Here is a 19,050-nt window from a genome sequence, read left to right as displayed (position 1 = left end):
CCTCCGTCCCCGGCCTCCTAACCCCCCCACCGCGGCATTGCTGGCTGTTTCCCGAGAGCCCGGCACTTCTCCTTGGTGCCGGGCTCATTTGCCGGCACTCGCGATCGGGGCTCGCGCTGTTGCAGGCACCTCCCCCTTAACAGTGGGAGGAAGGCCTGCAGTACCGCAGCGTGCCGTGCCGCAGCGTGTGGCGCTGCGGCACGTTGCGCTGCGATAATCAGTTTCAGCGCCCTAAGAGGGACGCGGAGCGCCTCGAGCCTCGCCCCGTGTCCCTCGAGCGGCACTGAAACTGAATTTCTGGCGATCGGTATCACTCCGATCGCTGCGCTAAATCCTGCGCTCAGGCGACTTTTGCCCCACTTTGGCGCCCCAACCCAATTTCTAGGCCAATGAATATAGACCATTCCTTTCACACAGTCTCAACTGCTGGTTGAACTTATAGTATTATTCCAGCTCATAACAGAGTGAGGTGGGAAAAGAGTGAAAACAGTTCTTCCAAAATGGGGATTTGGCTAGAGTGGAAATTTAGGCGCACAGGGGAAAGGAGTATAGTAGTTTAAGTGAAATTATAAGTGGATAAAGAATATTAAACTTAACTACAGCTAAAATTCATAAATATACATAGAAATTGCAACATGGAAACATGCCGTTTGGCCCAATCACTCCACATGAGCAGTCACCCTAATCCCATGTGCCTGCCCTGTTCCCATATCTCTTCATTCCCCTTTCCTTCAACCATCTTTCAAAGCTATTCTTAATTGTTTGCATTGTCTCTTCTTCAATCTCTAACCCACTATGAAAAAGGTTTCTCCTGCTCTGTCTTAAATCTCTTACATTTAATCATATATCTATGTCTCCTTGTTCAAACCCCCCAGCCATTGGAAACAGACAGCTTCTATTAACTATGCCCTATCCTTTCATAATTTTAAGCACTTCTATTAACTCACCCCAAAACCTCCTCGGTTCTACTAAATACTGACGCAGTTTTTCAAGTCTTTCTTCATATTTGTAGTTTCTCACACCAGGCAACATCCTAGCGAGTCTACACTATATCCTCTCTATTGCCTCAACATGAAGTGGAGCCTAAAACTGTACTCCAACGTGGTCTTACAAAGATTCACCATTATATTAGTGTTTGCTCAGAATTAGTTAAATGTTGGAATAATTGCTCAAAGAGTGAAATAAAAATGTGCTTTCAATAAAAGTATTGTTTAAATAAAGTAATTGTAAAATGTTAGAAAAATAAGTCTTAAAACACACGCATGCACACAAACACATCATCATATATTATGGGTCCCATGAGCTGTTTTTGAAGGGAACGTGGATCCCTGCTGAGAGCACAGAATCAGTGGCCTAGAAATTGAGTGGGGTTAGCGCCCAATTAGAGGTGCTAGAGGGCCTTGCGCCGGAATTATAGCCGCTTCGGAAATTGATTTGGGCCCTACCATCGGCGTTAGCCGGTAGCGCTGCGCCGGCACCGATGACGTCATCGGTGTGCGCAGCGTCCCGGTTGCCGTGGTAACGCGGCCGGACGCCGAAATTCAGTTGCGGCCGCCTCGCCCGTGGCAGCCGCAACCAACGATTTTTCAAAAGTTTCTTGCTGGACTTAGCGCCGACGCATTAAGGTGGCGCGGCGGCCGGCCGCTTTCCCGGCGGCCGCCTGCCCGCACCTCCCTCCCCGGACTCCTCCACCACCCCCCCGCGGCACAGATGTGTGTGGGCCTCGAGCCCGGCACTTCTCCGAGGTGCCGGGCTCATTTTTCGTGCGATTCCACCGGCCAGCGGTCGGCTGCAGGCAGCTCCTCCTTAACAGAAGGAGGAGGCCTGCAGTACCCCAGCCTGCCGCACCGCATCGGGTGCCGCAGCGGGGGATTAGCGCCGCAATCCTGCATTCAGCGCCCATTGCGAGGCGCTGACACCCTCCATTAGCGCCCGCAGCCGTCTGGGCGCGGCGCAGCTGAATTTTTGGCGGGCGCAGTGGCAATTAACGCTGGCGCTAAATTTCGGGTGCTACAGCCCTGGCGGAGGCAAACTCAATTTCTAGGCCAGTGAATTTACCCGGAGCTTTTTAATTTCAAAAAGAAACTCTCAAAATGGTAAATTTAATGCTTTACTTACAAAATCTGCTGCCACGTATCTAGACCTATAAGACATGTTCTGGAAAAACTCATCTTCTAACACTGTTTTTAAACTACCTGGGAAAGCTATTAGCCTTGCCTACAGTGCATTCTGAATGGGTGGTCCTAATCGCAGCCAGCTTTCGGTCTTTGGCCAAAGTTTATAACTTTCCACTAATTAAAAATATCTTATTTATGAGCCAAAATTCTGCATACAATTAAAAATGTAACTGTTTAAATAAGACAGTTTTCCCCTGTAAATATTCAAATTATTGCACTGTGCTCTATGAGTCTATTCCTGTCTGTCCTGTACAGGTCCTGAATTTAGCAGGAATGTGATTAACCATTGATTGTCACAATAAATACTTTTACCATGTTTTACAAAATCAAATTATGAATTAAAAACATTTTGTTGATTGCATGAATTTGTCATTTTGTACAAATATACACAGATGGATACTTTTCACAAATTTACAAATGCATTTACTAATATTTTTTAATTAGATTTTTCACTATTTTTACATATTTAAATTAGTAGTTATTTATTATTGTACTTGGAAAAGTGCACAGTATTTCAACAACTGCGGGCAGCTGCACAAGGTTTAGCAAACAACATTTACATTGGCCAGACTTCAGCACACAGATAAAAATTAGTACAAAGCCATATGAAATAATGAGCAATGTTCCCTGTAGGCTGCACTATGTCCTGTGCGGCCGGTTTCTTTCAATGCGCGGTCCCTTTAAATTTGTGTGTGCGCGCGGTATTTCTGATGTAAAAGCTTGTGAGTGGCCTGCGCGGGACCTTCCAGATTACTGCGTGACCGCACACACGCACAGCTTAGAGGGAACATTGATAATGAGAACCAGATGGATGCAGGAGAATATATGCGACTTACCTCACCCATGACAGCAATGGGTGTTTCTCCCTTTGCCTGTGCCACTCGGTGTTCTATCAAATAGTACATGTATTCATCATATAGAAGTCGAATGAGATGAAAGGACCCAAAACTTGCTGCACTCCTCAAAGTCAAATCCCGAATCACCATTGAACTGAAATAAAAAGAGAAGCTGTTTCTGAAGTCCCTTTAAATATGTTTTTAATGAAAGTTCCTTGCTGCCTGCTCTGTAAAGGTATGTGTTTATTCTTGAAACCTTCAAGTATCCCACATCATTTCTTGGCTTGGAAAGAAGACAAAGTGCTATAGAGCAGTAGATGAATGGCAATAGCTTTTATAGCTGATTTCCATTTGCCACCTACTCCTCAATTATCTAACTATGATGTGAACTTGAGTCATATGATCATGGTGTAGCATCTTGCTGTAATTATTTATGCAATTGTTCATTGTCCTTAATGTAGTTATATTCACAACATTCAACTCCAGGAAGTTAAGGCATTAATATATTGCCCAATAAATATACTTACAGAATTGATTTGGACAGAAGATAGATCATTCACAAATCCTGCCTATTTTATACTTGAAGTTTAAATCTGGTGTAAACAGGCTTCATGCCAATAAACAATCTGTGATTTGCTATCATCCCAAGATCTGGAATAGTTAATGAGAGATTAGGCTTGGGCACCAGACCAAGGGGTTCACTTAGCACATTTTTGATTGTTTTTAGAAAGATCTTCTAGTTACTACTATTCCTCACCTCTGCAAAATCATTTCAAAACTGTATATTTGGATAAATGAAAATGTAATGACTTGAGTGAATTTAGTGCTCAAGTGCTGATATTTTCCCTGTTCCACCTAAAGGGGAGGATGCCACGGGTGGACGGAGATGGTCTTATACAGGAGCATGTCTTGGACTTACTTCAGTCGACTTTATAATCTGAGAAGGAGCCAAATAGCTTAATCACTGTCAATATGAACACCATTTTGGGAGAAAGAATTATTCATAGTTATTTACCAGGAGACATGCGAGGAAGTGTACGGAGTGGATACAGTTTAATGGGGAGCGAGACAAGAAACCAACTAGTTCAATTTGAAGTGCTCCACAGAATCGAATAGACCCCTCCACATCTACATAAGGCAGGACATGAAAATTTGAATAACTATTGGTGTCGATGATCTCATGTAAGTACACTCATACATATGCCATGAAGTTGCTTTAAAGCAAAACTCTCTGGATTAAAAGATTAGACAATGTGTTATCCTAGCACTGATAAATGTCCAGGAGGCCACAGAATTTTCTTTTTGGCAAAGAGGGATCCAAGACTCCCAGTGCTGGTTACCCTAACCAATACAGTCACAATATTAGTGTGGATAAAAAAAAGTTTTGTGGGGTACATTAATACATGGGGATGTATTAATATATTGCCCAATAAATATACTTACAGAATTGATTTGGACAGAAGATAGATCATTCACAAATCCTGCCTATTTAATACTTGAAGTTTAAATCTGGTGTAAATAGGCTTAATGCCAATAAACAATCTGTGACATCGTGAGGACATGAATGGGGGTTTTCTAATGCAGCTATCTTTCCTCCTTCATCTTTCTTTAAACCACATACTTGTGTCCAGAAATGACACCAGACAAATCTGAGGAAGCAGATCTGCAGCTGAGGGATGGCGTTATGCAAAGTGAGGTAACACATTGGATGCTACAGGTAGAGAGGTGGTCCCTTCATAAACAACCCGTGCATGGCTAAGAATAGCTGATGTTGCTGCAGCACAAACTTTTCACTCTGAAAGACATGTGTACAAACCTAAATGCTCCTGGTTAATATTGTACAAAGGCGTTGACATTTACGCATCAATATTCCCCACATGAAGCTGAGGCTGCCTTGAATGTCTAAGTATATGAAATAGAACTATACAGTGTAACAATAACTGTTTACTTCAAGTGAGTGAAATGCATTGATGCCATCTCACAATTCAAATAACGCACATAAACCTCCTGTGCTTCATGACACATGGACCCTCTCAATTAGATTACCATTTAATAATGCCCTCCTACCTATGGAGGACGATACTATAAGACCTACCTGTAGAAGGACCACTTGAGCAGGAACTGTTTGGCTGCCTTGGGGAAACTGGGACTGCCATGATATGGTTTGAGGACCTGGGTTACCACACTGTCTAACCAAGATGCCCATTGCTCCAGGGAGTTCTGCTGCTGCAAAGTCATCTTAAAGTCCTGCTCCAGCCTTTGCACCACACCATCCTCACAACGACACACCCACGAGGCTTGCTCCTGAGAAAACCAATGTGTTACTATTACATGTAAATCTGCTCATCAAATGTTAACAGATTTTCAAATGGCTTGGCATACAGCCAGGGACCCCTCTCACTGCAATAATGTCACTATCTGCAGGCTGATTTAGCTCTGCTGATTAGTTTCACACTACACGAACTCATAATCAATGTAGCATCAGCTCCCGAGTGGACCTGGTGGTGTAAATCTGACCCAAGTCACAAGTCACAGTTTGGCTCTGTTGATAGCATCCTCTCCTCCGAGTCAGGAGTATGTAGATTCAAGCTCTGCTCCAGGACTTCAGATAAGCCTGACACTTCAGTACTGTACTAAAAGAATACTGGCATTGGTCACATGAGAAATTACTACAAGGCTCCATCTGCTTGCTTTGGTGGTTGAGATGGATGTTAAAGATTCCATGACATGACTCTAAGAACAGAGTTTTCCCACGGCTCTGGCCAACATTCTTCCCCGAGTCCACACCACCAAAAGCAGATTATTGATTTCATTGCTATTTGTGGGATCTTGCATTAGCACAGTATAAACAGCAGATGCCATGTGTACGGGACTGTCACCACACTGCCTGCCATCTGTCCTGTTCACCTTGGATTCTGAGGACTCATAGTTCTGGTCTTTTGTTCCCTCCCAATGTTTTTTTCTTCCCCTCCCTCTCTTGAAAGCATGTCATGCTGGGGTATAGCTTCCCAAATGTTGGGAGGGCTCTAGATCCTTCCCCAAATGACCATTCTCCATCTACAAGTATGGACAGCTACTGTTCTGAGGCTATTCTACCATGAGATATCAGAGTCAAGACCGATCCTGGCCTTACCCGACTTCTACACAATGTCACTTCCAGCAGGGGTCAACTAACGGATAATGATTAGATGAGGTAACCCTGGTCAATCCTTCTTCTCCCCAAACCAGGGACACTAAGTCCACATAATTGTCCCTTAACACTGCCTGGTTAAGATCAGCTAACTTACAATGGCCAGGGGTGAATGTGAAACTTTCCTTTGGCACAGTGCTAGTTACCTGAACATTTGCAAAATCTACCCGGTTTAAATCACTCAGCATCTGGTTAATCTGTGCAGTATTCTGCAGCACAGCACGGGCTGCCTGAGCAAGATGGTTTAAGGATGTGTAACGTCTCAAAGTCTGTGCAAAGGCACTTGCTGCTGCCACCTATAGGAGTTAGAAATGAACAGCAATGAGTATTTAAGGTGCAAATACATCTTCGAATTTATTAACAATGGGCCAATGGTGTGTGAAAAAGAAACAGTTAAGGACAAATTTATATTCTGGTAGAGGGCTGTAAAACGTAAAGAGTACAATTAATTTAAAAGTGCTACAATTCTAAAAGGAACTACACTTCGAATAAGCCCTTGTCCTGCAGATCTTGAAACAATGTGCAATAGAGCAGGGTGTCTTGCTCAAAGGGCAAGTGGAGCTCATGTTCTGTATCAAAGTTGGCACAAACAAAATGACCTCTAGGTCAAATGGATGGTCATATTTGAGATGATGGAGTGAATAAGTGCTATTTGCTGCAGCTACCTGCAGGAGTTATAGTTGCTTCAACAGGGCCTGCTGAATCCTAGTGGCCAGTGGTGATATTCACTTCTTGTTTAACATTTTACTTGCAGTTGATGGTTTTTGCAGAAATACAATCATATAAAAGTGTTAAAGCTGTATTTGTAGTAATATGCATTTCTTTTTAGGGATCAAAAGCATATCCTTCAACTGTCCTGATTTTGTGGGTCAATTTCAAGGCTGTCCCACTATCCTGACTTAGAATTTTAAATGTTCCTGACACTATTCCAACTTTCAAGACTTCCTTTTAGAGTTACAGGAGTCAGATGAAGAAAATATGTACTTAATTATTTCTCAGAGGGATTGATACCTCATTGTACTTTGATGGGCTGTAACCTAAACGATGTACCAAAATACAGTAATATGTCAATCATCTGATGAGGAATGCCAAACAAACAAACGAATCAGATTCCAGGTAAAAACTTGAACACACAAATCCAAATCAAAAATCAGGATTTGGATCTGCGCAAACCATAACAATGCATTAGAAACACAAAAATAATACCAAACTGAAACTATTAGGTTATTTAATCCATCTCAACTCACATTGCCCCCTTTCATCTGATGTCATTGCCCCCCTGTCCTCCCTAAAGCCCTCCCTCCAATATAAACTCTCCTAACCATATTCATGGCCACTCCCTCGACCTGGCCATCTCACATGGCTTATCCATTCCCATGGTCTTGATCACATACAAGGCCATCTCCAACCACTTCCTTGTATCTCTTACCATTAGACTGTTTGCTACCCTAGATTCCTATTCGGCCCGGAACTGAGTTTCTAATCCCATATCCTCTCCATCACAAAGACCGCCTACTTCCATCTCCATAATATCACTAACATCCACCCTGCTTCAGCAAACCTGTTCCTGAAACTCTTCTCCATGCCTTTGCTACCTCTAGACTCAATTAGTCCAATGCTCTCCTGGCCACCCTCTGCCCTCCATAAACTTCAGCACATCCAAAACACAGCTGCCCCTAACCTATCCCACACCAAGTCCCGCTCACCCATCACCCCTGTCCTTGTTGACTTCACTGGCTCCTGGTGCCTCCAATTTAAATTTCTCATCCTTGTGTTTAAACTTCATGGCCTTGCCTCTCTCTATCTCTGTAGCTCTTCCAGCCCGACAACCCTGCCAGAACTCACCATTCCTCAGACTCTGGCCTCTTGTGCATCCCATTGTTCCTTTGGCGGCCGTGCCTTCAGCCATCTAGGCCCTCCCTAAACCGGTCACCTCTCTTTTAAGACCCTCCTTAAAACCTACCACTTCGACTAAGCTTCTCATTACTCCTAATAACTCCTTCTTTGGCTTGGCACCCATTTTTATCTGATTACACCTCTGTGAAGTGCCTTGGGATGTTAGAAATTCAAGCTATTGGTGTAGTTTAAATATTCACGTCCTTACACATGGTAACATTTGGCTCATTTCAGTCATTTTTTCCTGACATTTAGGGTTGTGTTCCTGATTTTCAGGTTTGCCAGTTATAAAGGTACAAGTGATATGACTCCATCTTGTGTAGTAGTATTGATTTTGACTGATATCAAGCCACAAACCTTTAATTAGATTAGGCTGATAAAATGACCATGGTCATGTTTATATTTGTCTCTCCCAAATCTATACTGCATTTGCCTTGTGTCAGATTGCACAGCAGAGAACTGAGAAACCCATCCTACCTTCACACGAACCATTTCTTCAGGAACGTTCATCATAGCATTGGTTAACCAGCTTTCCAAACTTTTTGCAAAATTCCGAATTGCTTGAGTCAAGGCACCTGGAGAGCGATTAATTGCAGTCAGTAGCTGTGGATAATGATTCACAGTGCAAACTGGCGCCAAAATACACATCTACAAAGTGGATCTAGTCATAATCCTAAATAATTACTGATGAACTATTTAACTTTCCTGGAAATACTCACTCGGGATAGGCCGCAAGACATCTGGGATAAGGATCTCCACCAGACCTTGGTAAAGCATGTTATCACAGTATTTCGTCCACTTCAGGGAAGGCTCATACTTACAGAGAACAACCAGGCATGACTTAGGGAGGCGTTTCTCAGCTTCATCATGACTGCAAAAAACAAACAACAATGAGTTGACAACACTCTGGGATATTGCCAGTGACCACAATTTTTTTAGTTTCCTTTTCAATTCCTAAAGGGGGGCCTGGCAAAAAATATTAAACATTTTCTAAAAACTAATCTAAGATGCCATACTGTTGGAATTAGAGCTCAGGTTTATTATTTTCCTCCAGCTCCCCCCCCCCAACCTCATCTGTAGCTTACCCAGTCTCCTTCCCACCCTCACTTTTAGAATTCCTTTCTCCTGCAAGATGTTTTGTTAATCACTCACACTGACAATCCTGAGCCATCACTGGACTGGGAAGAGTTGTATCGCCAAAACGTCTTCCATAAGGTTTCAACCAGAGTAAACTGTAGGTTCACCATCACATCCAGGATTGCCTACAGAGACAAAAGGGAGAATACATTTGAAGAGGTTATTGCTATTTTAGTGCTAATTCAGGTTGTGATGCCATTAATAAATAAAAAGGGAATATGAATTAAGAATGCATTAATTCTAGTAGATTCACTGGTTAACTTCAGTATAAATGAAACCCATTATGAACTCTAGGGTAAGTAAAGCTTGACTAAATTAAAGGTTTAGGATAAAGATTGAGAGGACATAAGTAAGACAAAGACCAAAGTAATAAATTGGAATAAAGCTAATTTTAGTGGGATGAGAATGGAACTAGGGAAAGTAAACTGTCAAACAAAGAAATAGAACAGCAGTGGGAAACATTTAAAACAGTGGTCAATAAATTCCTGGAGAAATATATCTAAAATGCAAGAACAAACTAGCCAGTAATGACTCACCATGGAAGAGTAAAGAAATAAGGGCAAAATTACAACTAAAGAAAAAGGCATACGCTAAGTACATAGACAACAAAGGAGAGGATGACAAAAGGGAATACAAAAAGATTAGAAAAGAAGTCAAAAACTAATTAGGAAGGCAAAGAGAAACTACAAAATTAAATGATCAAGGAATATAAAAAGAAATAGTAAAGTATTCTATGGACACATAAATAAAAAAATAAAAACCAGATCAGGCCACTAAGGGACACACACGATAAACTCACAGTTAATGACAGTGAAATGGCAGAAATATTAAATAATTACATTGCCTCGGTATTTACTAGGGAGGCTAACAAGGTGAACATGACATTAGATGAAGATCAAAAGAGATATAAAGACATTTAAAATAGAAAGGAGATAGAGGAGATAATTGAAAAATGAATTAAACTTAGAGAGGATAAAACCCTGGTCCGGATGGACTGCATCCGTGCATATTAAAAGAAGTTAGGGAAGAGATAGCAGAGGCACTATTACATATATATATAAACATTCATTAGAAAAGGGAATAGTGCCAGAGGACTGGCAGACAGCTAATGTGATTCCTATATTTAAAAAGGGAGATAGAACAAGTCCAGGGAACTATAGATCAATTAGCTTAATGTCAGGGGTAAGAAAAATAAAGGAATCCTTACTCAAAGATGTAATAGAAAATATTTAGAAACTGAAAATATAAGAGTAGTCAGCACGGATTTCAAAAGGGAAGGTCAGGCTTGACCAACCTTATTGAATTCTTTGAAGAAGTAACAGAAAGGGTAGATAAGGGTAATGCAGTAGATGTAATATATTTAGATTTTTCAAAAGGCCTTTGATAAGGTACCACATAGTAGACTCATGACTACGGTCAGACATGTGGAGTCAGAGGATAAGTAGCAGAATGGATAGCAAGCTGGCTACAGAACAGAAAACAGAATAGGGGTTAAAGGTAGTTATTCGGACTGACAAAAGGTGGGGAGTGGTGTTCCACAAGAATTGGTGCCGGGACCACTGTTGTTCGCCATTTACATAAACGATTTGGACTTGGAAATCGAAAGTATAATTTCAAAATTTGCAGACACCACCAAATTGGGTGCTTTAGTTAATACAGTGGAGGACTGCGATAAATACAGGAAGACATTAATAAACTTGCAGAATGGGCATATAATTGGCAAATGAATTTCAATATAGAGAAGTATGATGTAGTACATTTTGGTAGGAAGAATAAGGAGGCCAAATACTTCTTGGAAAATATGTGTCTAAATAGGGTAGAGGAACAGAGGGATACAGATACACAAATCACTAAAAATAGGGACGCAGGTTAATAAGCCCACAAAAAAAACAAAGGACTGGGGTTCATTTCTAGAGGGATAGAATGGAAAAGCAGAGAAGTTATGTTAAATAACTGATGAAGGGTCACAGACCTCTGTTTTTCTCTCTCCACGGATGCTGCCTGACCTGCTGAGTGTTTCCAGCAATTTCTGTTGTTATTTCAGACTCCCAGCATCCGCAGTATTTTGCTATTGTGAAGTTATGTTAAATTTGTACAGAAACTTGGTTAGACCACACTTGGAGTACTGTGAATAGAGAGGCACTGGAGAAGGTGCAAAAAAGATTTACTTGAATGATACCAGAACTTAGAAGGTTATACCTATCAGGAAAGAATAAACAGGCTGGGGCTCTTTTCTCTAGAAAAGGGAAGGCTAAGGGGGTGACCTGATAGAGGTCTTCAAGATTATGAAAGGGTTTGATAGGGTAGACATAGAGGTGTTTTCACTTGCAGGGGAAGACCAGAACTAGGGGCCATAAATATAAGATAGTCACTAATAAATCCAATAGGGAATTTACGAGAAGCTTCTTTACCCAGAGAGCGGTTAGAATGTGGAACTCATTACCACAAGGAGTAGTTGAGGCAACTAGCATAGATGCATTTAAGGGGAAGCTAGATAAACACATGAGGGAGAAAGGAATAGAAGGATGTGTTAATGGGGGTAGATGAAGAAGGGTGGGTGGAGGCTCATGTGGAGCATAAACACCAGCATGGACCTGTTGGGCCGGATGGCCTGTTTTTGCGTTGTAAATACTACATAAATTCAGGATTTGAGGGTTAGAAGATACAGTTTATGTTAAGGGTGCCAAGGAAAAATAAGAAATTTAGTCAACTTTTCTTTTCGTAAGGGGGTAATAGAATTGTGCAACAGATTATCAATAAGGTGGAGCAGAAAACCACAGCAGATTTTAAAAAGGACTGGATGAATTCCTCTTGCGTAAAGGAGAAATAGCGCTCTTTTTACTTATTCATTCACGGGATGTCGGCATCACTGGCAAGGCGAGCATTTATTTCCCCTCCCTAATTACCCTCGAGAAGGCGGTGGTGAGCCGCCTTCTTGAACCACTGCAATCCGCATGGTGTAGGTACTTCCCACAGTACCGTTAGGGAGGGAGTTCCAGGATTTTGACCCAGCGATGACGAAGGAACGGCGATATACAAGTCAGGATGGTGTGTGACTTGGAGGGGAACTTGGAGGTGATGATGTTCCCATGCGCTTGCTGCCCTTGTCCTTCTAGGTGGTAGAGGTCGTGGGTTTGGGAGGTGCTGTCGAAGAAGCCTTGGTTGAGTTGCTGCAGTGCATCTTTTAGACGGTACACACTGCAGCCACGTTGTGCCGGTGATGAAGGGAGTGAATGCTTAAAGTGGTAGGTGGGGTAACGATCACGCGGACTGCTTTGTCGAGCTTCTCGAGTGTTGTTGGAGCTGCACTCATCCAGACAACTTGAGAGTATTCCATCACACTTCTGACTTATGCCTTGTAGGTGGTGGAAAGGCTTTGGGGAGTCGGGAGGTGAGTCACTCGCCGCAGAATACCCAGCCTCTGACCTGTTTATGTAGCCACAGTATTTATGTGGCTGGTCCAGTTAAGTTTCTGGTCAATGGTGACCCCATGATGTTGATGGTGGGGAAATCAACGATGGTAATGCCATTGAATGTCATGAGGAGGTGGTTAGACTCTCTCTTGCTGGAGATAGTCATTGCCTGGCACTTCTGTGGCATGAATGTTACTTGTCACTTATCAGCCCAAGCCTGGATGTTGTCCAGGTCTTGCTGCATACAGGCATGCACTGCTCCATTATCTGAGGAATTGCAAATGGAACTGAACACTGCAATCATCAGCAAACATCCCCACTTCTGACCTTCTGATGGAAGGAGTCATTGATGAAGCAGATGAAGATTTCTGGGCCTAGGACACTGCCCTGAGGAACTCTTGCAGCAATGTCCTAGGTTGAGATGCTTAGCCTCCAACAACCACAAGCATTTTTCTTTGTGTTGGTATGACTCCAGCCAGTGGGGTGTTTTCCCCTGATCCCTATTGACATCAATTTTACTACGGCTCCTCGGTCAAATGCTGCCTTGAGATCAAGGGCAGTCACTCCCACCTCACCTCTGGAATTCAGCTCTTTTGTCCATGTTTGGACCAAGGCTGTAATGAGGTCTGGAGCTGAGTGGTCCTGGCGGAACCCAAACTGAGCATCAGTGAGCAGGTTATTGGTGAGTAAGTGCCGCTTAATAGCACTGTTGACAACATCTTCCATCCAACTGATGCTTGAGAGTAGGCTGATGGGGCGGTAATTGGCCAGATTGGATTTGTCCTGCATTTTGTGGACAGGACATACCTGGGCAGTTTTCCATTTTGTTGGGTAGATGCCAGTGTTGTAGCTGTACTGGAACAGCTTGGCTAGAGGCACGGCTAGTACTGGAGCACAGGTCTTCAGCACTACAGCCGGAATGTTGTCGGGGCCCATAGCCTTGTTCTAGAATCATGTTAGGGAACCTGCGAAAAGTCTGGAAAGGCAGGCTTGATAGACCAATGATTTTCTCCTGCCCAAACATTATTATGTTACTAAATAAAAGTTTTAACTTTTATGCTTGGTGTTTAAATTGGAGATTTTAATTGGATGCGTCAGGAAGATATCACAATACCTCACAGTGCTCCCGATAGAGTAGCTGGAAAGCCTTGACGTGTTCCATGGTAATACCGTCTGGCAATGTCTTTCCCTGCATGTCTATTTCAATAAATTCTGGTAGAGCCCGAGAGGCATCTGTAATATATTATACAATGAAGAATGCAATCACAAGATAGTTTGCTGGCAATAAAGGTTTCAAACACTGAAAAGTGAATCTGCCGTAGTCTTGATTAATAGTCAGGCCACTTGTGTTGGTTGAAAGTGCTTATTTTATCGTTCAGTGGTCACACATTTGAGTTCTAAAGCTAGCCAACAATGGAATCTGTCAACTTCAAATGCACAAAATTTAGCAGACCATCAGCATCTAACTGGAAGGAGATGGGGAGAATTGGCACTAATCGTCAATCTGCTACATTTGTTTGGTCAGTTACTGAAAAGTCTTGGTGATGGTCAGGGCGATGGTAACCACTACACTGCTGACTGGAAGTCTTGTAGGCTGGAGATGGCTGTGTAAAGTTGGTCTACTTTTTCAAAGAAAAATATTGATAATGCTCCCTCAAAAAAACACAAATTCATATTTTGTAATAGTGTGCAGTAATATTTAACCCTGGATAATTGATACTTTGATAACCAGAACAGGTTAAGTTGTGAGGAGAACAGGAGATGGTCTTCAGAATCAAAAATAATAGAGCATCACATAATTCATTGCGTTTGATGTTTCCAACACAAATTCCACACTTCTGTGTGACCATTAGCCCTGTGAGGCAGTTTTTTGTTTTGCTTGCTCGATCAAGTTACAGACTCTAGACTTTTCACCTTGAACAGCTCCCAATGGGAGTACAAATGATGCCCAACATTAATTCATAGGCATATGAAGAAATGATTTTCAACAATATATACATTTTACAAAAGTTCAGTAAGGCCATCGCAAATACTTCACTCAGATTTTCCACAGTCATTTATTCACGTACATTGTCATTACTTTCTGTAACGCTCAGATGCATGCCTAATAATGAAATAAAAGATGTGTTCTAACAGTGGGAAGAATGAGACACCGCAATATCCAGAGAAGCCACTAAAAGTAAAATTGTATAAAGAAATATTTTGTTTAATCTATTTCACTGATGAGGTGAAGAGAGATGAAATAGTCAATATCAATACGTTACCATTCATGACTACCTTAGTTTGCAATGCAAAATATATCTATCTGCATCGGTTACAGTGGAATTGAAAATCCAGGTTAGTGAAACTGTTCTGGTAACTTACCCAAGAATTGCTGATACTGCTGGACCTGCGCGCTGATGTCTGACAGGCCACCACCCTGCTGTTGCCCAACTCCCATACCATTTGTCATCCCCTCCACCTTCTGGATGGGCTTGAGTCTGCAGCAGGAAGGAGAAAACGGACTGAAATACAGTCCATTCCTTAATGGTCAAAGTAGCATTTTCAAAAACAAAAAATGAAATATAGAATAAAGCTTACTTTTTCATTGCTGCCATTTGATCCCAGAATTGTTATGCAGGGATAATGAATGCTCTGAAAGGAGCATTCCATCATAAATGGTCTCCCAAACACTGACATTGGTGCAATAGTGATTTGGAAGACTATATCAAACATAACCCCACAGTGCCATTACTAGGTGTGCCATGTGCTGTATTTACAATAAAATTTAAATAGAAATCACGCAGCTTCTCACCTTATATTATAGTAAGTTTACCATTGCGACTACAACAGCAGTGGGCAGCAAATTGCAGGACACCATAATGCCCAACATGCTACTGACACTGCAAATAATCAAGAAATTGGAATTCTTCATTCAGGATTGGCGGGATGTGACACGTGGTGTTCCCCAAGGATCTGAACTGGGGCCTCAGTTTTTCACCATATACCTGAATGACTTGGATGAAGGAATAGAGAGTTGTATATCCAAGTTAGGAGGCACAGTAAGTCATATGGATGGGAGCAGGAAGTTACAAAAGAACTTAGACAGACTAAGTGAGTGGGCAAAACTATGGCAGATGGAGTACAATGTGGGGAATTGTGAGGCCAATCGGAATAGTTTCTTAATAGTGAGAGACTAGTATCTGCAAAGGAGTAAAGGGATTTAGGAATCCATTTACACAAATCACTAAAAGCTAGTACACAGGTTCAATAATGTAATCTAAAGGCTAATGGAATGTTGGCCTTTATTTCAAGTGGGTTGGAATTCATGCTTCAGTTATACAGAGCCTGGATCAGACCCCACCTGGAGTATTGTGTTCAGTTTGGGCACCAAACCTCAGGAAATACATATTGGCCTTGGAATAGGTACAGCACAGATTCACCAGAATGATACCAGGGCTTAAATTATGAGAAATAACAGAAAGTGCTGGAAACACTCAGCAGGTCAGGGAGCATCGAGGAGAGGAGAAAGAGTCGTTTCAGGTCGAGGACCCTTCGTCAGAGCTGGAAAAAGTTAGAGAGGAGAGATTTTTAAGCAGGGGCAGGGAGGAGGGGAGGAAAGAATAAAGGGAAGGTCTGTGATAGGATGGAAGGCAGGAGAGATTGAATGGCAAAAGGGATGATAGTGCGAGGCAAAAGGAGAGGTAATGGGACAAGTTAAGAAACAAAAGATGGGGATAGGTTGCATAAACTTAGCTTGTATTCCTGAGTTTAGAAGGTTGAGGGGTGATCTAATCGAGATGTTTAAAATGATAAAGGGATTAGTTAGGGTAGATATGGAGAAACTATTCCTCTGGTGGGGGAATCCAGAACAAAACAGCATAATCTTACATTCAGAGCTAGGCCATTTAGGAGGGAAATCAGAAAGCACCGTTTCGCACAAAGGATAGTAGAAATCTGGAATGCGCTCCCTAAAAAGGCTGTGGAAGCTGTGCCAATTGTAATTTTCAAACTTGATCGATATATTTTTGTTAGGTAAGGGTATCAAAGAATATCGACAAAGGTAGGTAAATGGAGTCGAGATACAGATCAGTCATGGGTTTGGGTGGAGGTAAGGAATAATAAGGGGGAAAAAACACTAGTGGGCGTCGTCTATAGGCCTCCGAACAGTGGCAACTCTGTTGGACGGAGTATCAATCAGGAAATAGTTGAGGCTTGTAATCAGGGAACATCTATAATTATGGGGGATTTTAACTATCATATTAATTGGACAAATCAAATTGGGCAGGGCTGCCTTGAGGATGAGTTCATTGAGTGTATTAGGGATGGGTTTCTTGAGCAGTATGTAACTGAACCGACCAGGGGGCAAGCAACCTTAGATCTGGTCCTGTGTAACGAGACAGGATTAATTAAAAATGTCCTAGTAAAGGATCCCCTTGGAATGAGTGACCATAACATGGTTGAATTCCATATTCAATTAGAGGGTGAGAAGGTTGGATCTCAAACAAGCGTGCTAAGCTTGAATAAAGGAGACTATGAAGGTATGAGAGCGGAATTGAGTAGAGTGGATTGGGAAAATAGATTAAAGGGTAAGAAGATACATGATCAGTGGTGTACATTTAAGGAGTTATTTTACAACTTCCAAAAAAAATATATTCCACTGAGAAGAAAAGGGTGTAAAAGAAAAGGCAGCCATCCGTGGCTAAGTAAAGAAATTAAGGATAGTATTCGACTAAAAACAAGGGCATATAAGGTAGCCAAATCTAGTGGGAGGATAGAGGATTGGGAAAACTTTAAAAGACAGCAAAATATAACAAAAAGATTGATTAAGAAAGGGAAGATAGATTATGCAAGTAAATTAGCAAAAAATATAAAAACAGATAGTAAGAGTTTTTATAGTTATATAAAAAGAAAAAGGGTGGCTAAAGTAAATGTTGGTCCCTTAGAGGATGAGACCGGGAAATTAATGGTGGGAAATATGGAGATGGCAAAAACACTGAATGAATATTTTATATCAGTCTTTACAGTAGAAGACACTAAGAATATCCCAACACTGGACAAACAGGGGGCCAAAGGGGGGGGGAGGAGCTAAACACGATCAAAATCACTAAGGAAGTGGTACTCGGTAAAATAATGGGACACAAGGCAGATAAATCACCTGGACCTGATGGCTTACATCCTAGGGTCATGAGGGAAGTGGCGGTAGGGATTGTGGATGCATTGGTAATAATTTTCCAAAACTCCCTGGACTCGGCAATGGTCCCGGCAGACTGGAAAACTGCTAATGTAACACCCTTATTTGAAAAGGGCAGTAGACAGAAGGCTGGAAACTATAGACCGGTTAGCCTAACATCTGTGGTAGGTAAAATTTTGGAGTCCATTATTAAGGAGACAGTAACAGGACATTTGGATAATCATAATTTAATAGGACAAAGTCAGCATGGTTTTATGAAGGGGAAGTCATGTTTGACAAATTTGCTGGAGTTCTTTGAGGAAGTAACATATAGGGTGGATAAAGGGGAACCAGTGGACGTAGTGTATTTAGACTTCCAAAAGGCATTTGACAAGGTGCCACACAAAAGATTATTGCTTAAGATAAAAAATCACGGGATTGGGGGTAATATTCTGGCATGGATAGAGGATTGGCTATCTAACAGAAGGCAGAGAGTTGGGATAAATGGTTAATTCTCAGACTGGCAATCAGTAACTAGTGGTGTTCCACAGGGGTCAGTGCTGGGTCCCCAACTCTTTACAATCTATATTAACGATTTGGAGGAGGGGACCGAGTGTAACATATCAAAGTTTGCAGATGATGCTAAGATGGGGGGGAAAGTAGTGAGTGAGGAGGACATAAAAAACCTTCAAGGGGACATAGACAGGCTAAGTAAGTGGGCAGAGATTTGGCAGATGGAATACAATACTGGAAAGTGTAAGGTTATGCACTTTGGCAGGAAAAATCATAGAGCAAGTTATTATCTTAATGGCAAGAAACTGGAAAGTATTGAAGTACAAAGGGATCTGGGGGTCCTGGTGCACGAAACTCAAAAGGTTAGTATGCAGGTGCAGCAAGTGATTAAGAAGGCCAATGGAATGTTGGCTTTCATTGCTAGGGGGATAGAATATAAAAATAGGGAGGTATTGCTTCAGTTGTACAAGGTATTGGTGAGACCGCACCTGGAATACTGCGTACAGTTTTGGTGTCCATACTTAAGAAAGGACATACTTGCTCTCGAGTCAGTACAAAGAAGGTTCACTCGGTTAATCCCGGGGATGAGGGGATGGACATATGAGGAGAGGTTGAGTAGATTGGGACTCTACTCATTGGAGTTCAGAAGAATGAGAGGCGATCTTATTGAAACATATAAGATTGTGAAGGGGTTGGATCGGGTGGATGCGGGGAGGATGTTCCCGATGATGGGTGA

The 19,050-nt window shown here is 42.0% G+C and overlaps 1 protein-coding gene across 3 annotated transcripts in view; it reads right to left on the bottom strand.

Annotated features, from left to right (window-relative positions):
- Positions 1-19,050, bottom strand: part of rfx1a (regulatory factor X, 1a (influences HLA class II expression)) — a 157,281-nt gene that overhangs the window by 17,761 nt on the left and 120,470 nt on the right. For all 3 annotated transcript variants that reach the window (XM_085971643.1, XM_085971644.1, XM_085971642.1), the window contains 8 exons: positions 15,014-15,153; positions 13,764-13,882; positions 9,252-9,361; positions 8,819-8,970; positions 8,577-8,674; positions 6,350-6,499; positions 5,109-5,317; positions 3,014-3,167 (listed from right to left, as the gene is read on the bottom strand). In XM_085971643.1, coding sequence (XP_085827769.1) covers positions 3,014-3,167; positions 5,109-5,317; positions 6,350-6,499; positions 8,577-8,674; positions 8,819-8,970; positions 9,252-9,361; positions 13,764-13,882; positions 15,014-15,153 — 1,132 coding nt within the window. The remainder of the gene's footprint in view (positions 1-3,013; positions 3,168-5,108; positions 5,318-6,349; positions 6,500-8,576; positions 8,675-8,818; positions 8,971-9,251; positions 9,362-13,763; positions 13,883-15,013; positions 15,154-19,050) is intronic.

Source organism: Somniosus microcephalus, chromosome 31 (assembly GCF_052327205.1).
Source record: "Somniosus microcephalus isolate GS21.2 chromosome 31, FLI_Smic_1.0, whole genome shotgun sequence".
Lineage (NCBI taxonomy): Eukaryota > Metazoa > Chordata > Chondrichthyes > Squaliformes > Somniosidae > Somniosus > Somniosus microcephalus.
This window is presented reverse-complemented; position numbering and strand designations above follow the sequence as displayed.